The sequence below is a fragment of the Elephantulus edwardii genome, unplaced genomic scaffold (genome assembly GCF_000299155.1).
Source record: "Elephantulus edwardii isolate Elephantulus edwardi_28Jun2011 unplaced genomic scaffold, EleEdw1.0 scaffold00043, whole genome shotgun sequence".
NCBI classification, from domain to species: Eukaryota; Metazoa; Chordata; class Mammalia; order Macroscelidea; family Macroscelididae; genus Elephantulus; species Elephantulus edwardii.
The window spans coordinates 6209179-6219345 of NW_006399793.1; the positions used below are offsets into that span (position 1 = coordinate 6209179).

Genomic DNA, 10167 nt, shown 5'->3' on the forward strand with positions numbered 1-10167 from the left:
CTTTCATTGTGAATAAACATGACTCAGGATGGAGGAATAATCATATAAATAAAGACAGATAAATATATAGTTTTTGTGATGTGCCTGTGAGTTACTTGTGACTCATAGAGACACTATGCAAAGCAGCTCTGAACCCTGCTCTATCTTGAGACATCTTCATTGTCTCTGACACAACTATCCTCATTACCCTAGTCACTGAGTCAGTCCATCTCATCCAGGGTCTTCCTCTCTTGCACTGTCCTTCCACCCTCTCAAGCATGATGTTCCTCTCCAAGGACTAGCCCCTTCTAGCAACAAGCCCAAAGTATGTCAGATGAAGCTTCAGAATCCTTGCCTCCAAGAAGCAGCCTGGTTTCACCCTCTCCAGGATGAACTTGTTTGTTCTCCTATTAGTCCACAGTATATTCAGTACTCTTCTCCAGCATCACAACTCAAAGACATCAATTCTATAGGAGCCCTAGTGATATAACTGGTGTGCTGAATGACTTGCTATTAGAGGTACAAACTAAATTGTCAGTTTGTTGTGTTTGGGAAAAAGATTGTTCTAATTTGGTACAGCACTTGTCTGTCAGTTTACTATTCTGAGAGAGTAGATGAATGTGGATAGTTATAATAGTAGTGGTAGAGCCAAGACTGGAAGTCACTCAAAATGAGGAAAAATCATGGCAAACATCGGAAAGGTGGAGGGTCGGAGAAGGGGACTACCTTCATCCAAGTGGATTGACATGGTGACTGTTGGAATGGGCTTTAATTTGTCAGGAAGCCCAAGGATGGCACAGGATAAGACAGGGTTCAGATCTGTTGTTCATAGGGTCAGTATGAGTCATACTCAACTCAATGACACCTAACAACAACAATACAAGCAGAAGAACAAACAGATATGACTTGTAAAAGGTAAAGCCAGATTTGGTCCTTGGAGACAAGGATGGTGAAGCTTCATCTCACATATATTGGGCATGTTGCTAGGAGAAGCTGTTTCTTGGAGAGGGACATCGTGTTTGGAAAAGTAGAGGGACTGTGAAGGAGAGGAAGACCCTAGCCAAGTGGATTGACACAATGACTACAGCAATGGGCTCAAGTGTGTCAGAGACTGTGAGATTGGCAAAGTATAGGTCAAGGTTCAGATCTGTTGTTTATAGGATTGCTATGAGTTGTGCTTGACTTAATGACACCCAACAAGAACAAGAACAACAACAGCAGTCTTGCATGTTTTACACTGGAAACCTCAAGCTATATGATATATACTTAAGAAGGTGCACTTACGTGTTATATTTTAAAATGTTGCATATATATATATATATAGCGTCATGCTTGGGAGGGTGGAGGGACAACGCAGGAGGGGAAGGCCCTCTGGGAGGTGGATTGATTCAGTAACTGGGGTAATCGGGATGGGTGTATCAGAGACAGTGCGATTGGCACAGGACAGAGCAGAGTTTAAGGCTGTTTTACTTAGGGTCACTATGAATCGCAAGCGACTCAACGACACATAACAACAACAACAACAACAACAACAACAATATATAACATGGAAAAATTAAGATGTCCAAGTTTTAAGCACTCTATTCATGTTTGAGTGAATTCTGATGGCTGATGGTAAGGGATTGTGCTTCTAATCCGAAGGAACATGGTTGCTCCTCTACAGGAGAGAGATGGGCACTGCCCTCCAGAGTAATTTATTATTTCTAAAAACCTTCTAAAAATCAGCTATGACTTGGTTCTGATTCCACAAAAACAACACTGCTGTTTGCGGGCGCTCTGGTAGCGTAGTCCATAAGGAGTTGTGCTGCTAACACAAAACTCTTTGCCAGTTTGAATACAACAGTAGCTTCTCATGGACAGTCTTCTCTTGTACAAATTATAACCTCCAAAAAATCTGCTGAAGGGTCCATTCTGAGTTGATCTGACAACAATGAGTTTTTGATAGATATTTTATTTCATCTTTAGCCTTTAGTTTCATGTACATTGTTATTGTTGTTGTTTTGTGCCGTCGATTTGCCTGCGACTCATAGTGACCTATGTGCAATAGCTCTGAACGCTGCCCTTTTCTGAGCCAGTCTTACTGACTCTGACACACTTGCCCCCATTACTGTGTCAGTCCGTCTTATCCAGGGTCTTCTACTCCTGCACTGTACCTCACCCTCCAAAGCATGATGTCCTCCAAAGACTGGTCCTTTCTGGCAACATGTTCACCTTATATGAGATGGAGGTTCAAAATCCTTGCCTCCAAATAGAAACTTGGTTTGACCCCAATACAGACCTGTGTGTTCTTTTGGAGGTCCATGATGTTCAGTACTCTTCTTCAGCACCACAATTTGAAGGTATAAATTATTCTGCTGTCACTCTTGATCATTGTTCTGCTCTGTGATGCATAGCAAGTAATTGAGAAAACCATGTCCTGGATCAGGCACACCTCAGTCCCTAGACTGACATCATACTCCTTGGTGCTTTGGAGATGTCCCTGATGGCAGACTACCTCAATGCAGTTCATCTCTTGATTTTGTTTACATAGTTATAGCTAAAATTTGTGGAGAACTTAATAATTTCACAGGGGCCCTAGTGATGCAACTGTTAAAGTGCTTGAATGCTAACTGGAATGTCAGTGGGTTGACTACCATTTCCACAATAGAAATATGAAGCTGTCGTCTTTTCTTAAATATTTACACTCTTGGGATCCCTATAAGGTCATTCTACTGAGCTTAAAACTGTCAGTAGGAATTGGAATCCAACTGAAGTTGGGTTGGATTTTTTTGGTGTGTGAGTGAGGGAAGATGGGACTGTTCTTTTTTCTCCTAAGTGTTTTTCTTTTTCATCAGTGGCTTGTCAATGCTCTGTAATAGTAGCTGTTCCCCTCAGTATTAATTTTCCCTTCTACTGCCAGAAAGCAATTCTTACTTCACTGTCAATCAGGTTTCTGTTTCTGCAAATCTTTACAGAAAGTGACACCTCACTTCTTCTCAAGGAGCAGCTAGTGAATTTAAACTAACTTCTTCAGTTGACTGTTGAACATGCCATGTACTACGCCTCTGGTGACGTAGTAATAAAGAGCTGCACTGCCAAACCGAAGGCATGTGGTTCAATTCCATAAGCAGCTGCACCGGAGAAGGATGAGCATTCTCCGGTGTGACTTGCTGCCTCTGACAATCCACTGGAGGGGTAGCTATGAGTCAGTTCTGACCTGACAGTACACAGCAACAGTGAATGCCTCTAGGCTCCATCACTTGCCTTCATCTTCTTCTTCCTTCCCTGCCCCCAGTACTTTTCATTAGACATACACAGATTTATCTGTCATTTATTCCCCTTCCACTAAACATAGATTCATGGAGTAGGAAGTTTACAGTGTTCACTGCTGTATTCATAATATATAGAAGATGTCATAGTACTCATGAAATCATTTTAAAATGCATGCATGCATGAATGAATGAATGAAACACTGTGACACTGATGTGTCAAATGAGATAATGGTTACCAATGGTGGACATTGTTTGGTGGAGCTCCCAGATTAAAACAGGCTTGAAGCAGGAGTGGCATCCACTTCCAAAACAGCTTGTCTCTGGAAACTCTATGAACTTGGAGAAAGGATGAAAGTTATACAGGTGTTGAGGTCTTTTATCCATAGATTCGTTATGCATCGTCTATGACTTGATGGCACTTAGCAACAACATCAAGCATATGAAGAGAATATTGTCAAGCTCATTTTATTTAATTTTTTTTGTCATCCCCCCCCAAGCTCATTTTAAAGGTGAGGAAAATTATGTGTAAAGTTGTTAAATAACTTGCCTGAGTCCAAATAGTCAATTGCGGATTTATTATCTGATTCTGTTACTTAAGATAATTTACTGGTCTTGAAGAAAACCTTTTCAAGAAGACGTGTTTAATAAGTTTTTCACAGGCTTAATGATTGAAAAAATAATAGGGCACTTTAAAACCACGTAATTTGATATAATTATAGTCAAGGTCTAGAACTACATTAAAGGCCTTGACTACTAGTTAAAAGGGTAGTCTTATGAACAATTTAGAGTAACTTATTTTGCCGAACATTTTAAAATAAAGTTCATATTTGTGCCAGGTGACATCACAATAATGTATTTTAAATCTTGTGAAACATTTTGCATTTCTTGATAACGCATTTATGGTTATGCTTTGTATATGGTTGCTGCAGGTTGAAGGTGGCCCAAATCCACCAGAAGAAGATTTGAGTCCAGTTAAAGGAAACATCACCTTTCCCCCTGGCAGAGCAGTTGTAATTTATAACTTGACAGTACTTGATGATGAGGTGGGATATTGTTGAATACTCCTGGGGGACTGGGATTCTACCTTACTGATGTTTTAGAAAGGTTACATGATTACCTTGTACTCAGTACTCGAAATGTTACAGAATGCAGTCCTATGTAAAGTTAGTGGTTTGTGACCAAGCATACTTTGACTAGAAATTGCTGAGTATTTTGATATATTGTTATATTTTGACATATACTTACCTCACATAAATTATTCATTAAAAACAAATGAATATTAATAAAATGGAAACCATACATAACCCAAGTGTTTTAGCATGTGGTGATTTTTAGTAGTTACTTCCTGTTTTTAACAGGGATTATTTAGCAGAAATATTTTACTCGAAAAGCAAAGAAAACTTCACTACAAATATTAATGTGATTGGATGTTTTAGTGTTCACATTTCGCATTGAAGCTACTTAGGATTGAGATATGCTGTAACTATCCTTACTGCTGAAGAAAGAATACATCTGAACAGTCACATACAAGAGTCTTCCATTTAAACTAAAGAGCAAAAATGACTTTCTTTTAATTTTTTTTCATTTTAATTGAGATTTTAATAAAAGTATATAGAAAACTTGGATTTCCATTCGTTCCTTGTTGCACATTTTCCTCCCTATCCACCCCCGGGTTCACTTTTCTGTTTGAAAAAAAATTCTTTCATTGTTGCACAATTTCCTCCCTTCTCCACTCCTAGTCTACTTTGCTATATGCAGTTCTTATTCTGGACTGTTGTTATGCAAATAATACATCTTCCAAGCATCCTGAAAACCCTACAACCAGGGGAGAATAAAAGAGATGAATGGGATCTTCTAAGAATCAAACCCCTATGCACATCAAAAAACTTCTCCAACAGGGTAAAAAGGAAAGCCACAGACTGGGAAAAAAATATGTGGTAATGACATGTCTGATAAGGGTCTTATATCTAGAATTTATAGAATACTCATGCACCACAACAAGATAAAGGTAAATAACCCAATTGCAAAATAGGCACAGGATATGAACAGATAATTCAGCAGAGAAGACATTCAGATGGCCAACAATCACATGAAGAAATATTCAACATCCCTAGCTCTTAGAGAGATGCAAATCAACACAACTATGAGAGATCTTCTCACTCACCCCAGTAAGAATAGCAAAATTTAACAGAGCAGAAAACATGACTTTTATGAAATAACTCAGGTATTGTGAAGCCTACTCCTGGCAAGGAGATTCCAACTCTAGTGACTGTAGGGCAGAAGAGAACTGCCCCGGAGGGTTTCTAGGTCTGTCAATCTTTATGAACGTATACTGATACACCTTTCCCCAAGGAGTGTGGATGGCGAGCTCAAACCACTAGCCTTTGATTAGCAGCCAAAGCTTTTAATTAGTGCTACACACACACACACACACACACACACACACACAGAGGAATTTATAATCTTTCCTCCCCAAACTCCTACAAAAATACAAGAACCAAATCACATTAAACTCCTGTGGAGATAAAATACAAATATATTAGGGAATTTTATGAGAAAAGTGTATCAATAACTGTAGTCTGTAGGATTCTGGAATCCAGTAACATCTTTTAATGTGAAGAGTCTGGAATATTGAAAGATTGTTATTTGTAAATATAAAATTGTAGATGCATATGAAAGATCCTCAGTCAAATGGTAAAATTTTATTTTTTGAGATAAATACCTTTACTTTTCGGGAGTTCTGTTGTAGTAGGTAAGGGATTTTGCTCCTAACACAGAGGCACAGTGTTCAAATTCACCAGCTACTCCACGGGGAAAGGATGAGCAGTCTCCTCCTGTACAATTTACAGCCTCTGAAAGCTCTCTGGAGGGTCAGCTTTGAGTTGTTCTGACTCGATGGCACATAATAAAAACAACAAATACCTCTTAAAAACAATTTCATTGATACAGGTGAGTAATAGAATTTTGAGTGAAGGAAGAGTTAAAGCTGAGCTGAGATCAACCATTGGATTTCTGTGAGTTACAAAAGAAAAGACTTGCTGTAGAAATTAACATCTTGCCTCATAGTGACTCTTACAGTTCATTCTTTAGAAACAAATATACATTTTGAGGGTCATATCATTGACATCATATGGTTGACTCATGAATTAGAAACAAGAGGGATACAGAGATAATTTTTGAGTGAAATCACTCACTACCCACTCACTCATTGCCTTCAAATTGAAATCAATGTGTAGCTGACCCTTCACTGAGTATTTAAGGCTGCAAATCATATGAGAGAGATTGCTCATCTATTCTTCAAGAAGCCTCTGGTGGATTTATACTGACAGGAAAGCAGCATTTGAATTAGCATAGCAAAACTCTTTGTACTAGCCATCAGAGTGTGTAATCTTATAGATTATAATATGCTAGACTTTGAGTGCTGCTTCTGATTTTACAACCTAGTAAAGCAAAGAAGAGTTCATGTCCATCTTTGCTATGTAGTTTTTAGCATTATTTAAAGACTGATCAAGGTTAAAACACATTACTGTATTTTTATGCAAAGTACCTCTCCATACAAAATTTACCTTTCAGAAATATTTTCTTAACTAAAGACTGTACAATTTCTATTTACTCCCTTAAATATTTTTAAGATACCTCTGTGTAATTACACTGAAACATAGTGACCTTTTACACTTTGGATTCTTTGCAGGTATTTTGGGGGTTGATGCTGTCATTATTTATATTTCTTTGACAGGTGCCTGAAAATGATGAAATGTTCTTGATTCAGCTGAAAAGTTTAGAGGGAGGAGCTGAGATCAATGCTTCTAGGAGCACAGTTGAGATTATCATTAAGAAAAATGACAGTCCTGTAAGATTTGCTCAGAGTATTTTTTTGGTACCTGAGGAAGATCATATACTTTTGATTCCAGTGGTTCGTGGGAAAGATGATAATGGGAATCTGATTGGCTCTGATGAAGATGAAGTTTCCATCAGTTATGCTGTTGTGACTGGGAATTCAACAGCACATGCCCAACAAAATGTAGACTTCATCGATCTTCAGTCCAATACAACTATTTTGTTTCCACCTTTCATTCATGAATCACATCTGCGATTTCAAATCATTGACGATGCCATACCAGAGATTGCGGAATCCTTTCATATTGTGCTGCTGAAGGATTCCTTACGGGGAGATGCTGTGCTGTTAGGTCCTTCTGTTGCACAAGTCACCATTAAACCAAATGACAAACCTTATGGAGTCCTGTCCTTCAACAGCATCTTGTTTGAAAGGACAGTTATAATTGATGAAGACACAGTCTCAAGGTATGGTTAATTTTAAACTCAATACTGTAGTTATCTTAATATATTATCCAAAGATGTAATTTTTGTGATGTTGGACACATTGCTTGAACTGTTAGAGTGTGTGTCATTTCACTTACATTGGCTTTACTTTCTTTAAATTCCATTTGCGATGATTTAAGTATATAAATGAATTCACAGTATTTTAGTGCTGTAGGACCCCTTCACCTACCTATTCCTTTTTATTAAGAATAATTAACTTTGTGATGTTCATTCCACTTTTACCAGCGTCAGATAATCAGTTGACATTGAAACCCATTGATGCTGCTATGTGCTGTTAAATTTCCTACAATATATATGACTCTTTGAATAATAGATTGTCACCTTAGGTAAGCATCTGTATTACTCTTTCAAACATTCTAGGTTTGAAGAAATTACTGTTGTCAGAAATGGTGGCACCCACGGGAATGTGTCTGTGAACTGGTTGTTGACACGAAACAGCAGCGACCCTTCACCAGTGACAGCTGATATCAGTCCCAGTTCTGGAGTTCTCCACTTTGCCCAGGGGCAGATGGTGGCATCAATTCCTCTAACTGTTGTGAATGATGATCTTCCCGAAGAGGCAGAAGCTTTTCTGATTCAAATCCAGCCTCATACAATACGCGGAGGTGCAGAAGTAAGCGAACCAGCAGAGGTAAATCTCCTGCTATGCTTCATACTTGTGAATATTTATTTGTGTAAGAAAAGAGCCAGAAAATTTGAGTATGTAAATCAAGTTTATGTTTAGTTTCATGTGACAGGAAGAACACTGATGATAGAATTGATTGTCACTTCCCTTGGTCAAGTTTGTTCTTTCTGAAAATAAATATTTTGCTCTAAAAAATAACCTCACAAACTATAATTTAGTAGTGACTCCACCTCTTTTGATTCATCTTTTACCCTGCTTGGTATTAGAAGTCATCAATTTCAGACTTGATAAACTGATAAATGAATGATGAAAATCAGGATACCTCTAGAAAATAGTTTGGTGAATTCACATGAAGAATTCTGCACTTCAAGATTATATTTCTTTTTCTGCAGCTTTTGTTCTACATTCAAGATAGTGATGATGTTTACGGCCTGATAACATTTTTTCCCATGGTAAACCAGAAAATTGAAAGCAGTCCAGGTGAACGATTTTTATCCTTGAGCTTTTCAAGACAAGGTGGAACTAAAGGCGATGTGAGGCTGCTTTTTTCTGCACTTTATATTCCTGCTGGACCTCTGGACCCTTTGCGAGCCAAAGATGGCATTTTAAATGTATCTAGGAGAAACAGCCTCATTTTCCCAGAGCAGAAAACTCAAGTTACTATGAAATTACCAATAAGAAATGATGCATTCCTTCAAAATGGGGCTCACTTCCTAGTACAGGTACTGTAACAATTAAAATAATTAGCTTTTTCAACTACAAATTTTCTTTTACCTATGAGAGATTTAACTAATCTGTATTGTTGCTTTGCTTTCCTCCCTCATTTATATCCTGTGTTCTATTTTTGCTTACTAAAAAGTACTGTACATCAAACAAAGCTGATAGAGCTTGTGTCTGCCTCTATAAAAGATAAATAAGATAAGGGTTGTACTTTGGGAAGGTTCATATTTTAATCAGATAATAATGAAAGTTTACTTCGCAAACCAAATCAGAAAGCAATGAATAAGTAACTGATAGTTTATAGAAGAGGACTGAGAAAAGCAGATATTTGCAATTCTTTTAAGTTGGTTTGGGAAAATAGGACGCTGATAAGAGATTTTGGTGTAAATGTGATTTGAATGATGGCCACTGTAAGCATGATATGCTAGATGATAAACAACAGCATGCAGAAAATTGTGTCAATACTGGGAAGGAGTTTCTCTGTTAAGCCAAAGGCAGACAGCTCAAATCTACTGCTGTGTGGGAGAAAGATGGGTAGTCTCCTGCTGTGTGATTTACAGCCTCTGAAAACCCACTGGACTTGGTCAGCTAAGAGTTGGTTCCAATTCAGCAACATATAACAACAACTTATAGATTTTTTATATATATCTACTAAATGTAGATAGAATCTTTTAACTGTCATCTATTTCAGTGAAGAATTAAATGCCCCAGAGTATATCTTTTGTCATATATACTTTGAATTCTTACTTTAACAAAACATTATAGTCTAATGTCAAAGTTTAAAACCCCTACAATTAACATATGAGACTATGGTTACGTTTTACCCTATATTTGCTGTTGGATGATCCTTAAAATTTTTTTTTTAGAAAAGGAAAAAACATCACTCTGTTTTGCTTAGGTATATTAATGAAGACTCTGGTATGAATGGATCAATAAAGAATATTTTGATGTCAGAATTCCTATTCATATGTATATTAATTGAAATATCATTGTATCCGTTTCTTTGTTTCATGCCACATTTCGATTTGTCTCATGGTTTTTCCAAGGCTTTGTCCATAGTTTATTACAACTTTCCCTGGAGTTGTAAATGGCTCCTTTCCCATAAGTAATCTTCAACAAGTTATTGAAATCCCCCAGCTGTTTTGTTGTATATGTTGGATATTGACTTTACTTGCATTGACGAAGATATAATGGCTTAATTCTTGCTACCCTTGAACTAAGATTTCATTTTGGTATGGCATGCCTATCCTC

At 37.5% G+C, this 10167-nt stretch overlaps 1 protein-coding gene across 1 annotated transcript in view; it reads left to right on the forward strand.

The window, feature by feature from the left end:
- GPR98 (G protein-coupled receptor 98) overlaps positions 1 to 10167 on the forward strand; it is a 1036968-nt gene that overhangs the window by 64909 nt on the left and 961892 nt on the right. Inside the window, exons 5-8 of the mRNA XM_006885387.1 lie at positions 4160 to 4273; positions 6967 to 7532; positions 7932 to 8202; positions 8589 to 8918. Coding sequence (XP_006885449.1) covers positions 4160 to 4273; positions 6967 to 7532; positions 7932 to 8202; positions 8589 to 8918 — 1281 coding nt within the window. The remainder of the gene's footprint in view (positions 1 to 4159; positions 4274 to 6966; positions 7533 to 7931; positions 8203 to 8588; positions 8919 to 10167) is intronic.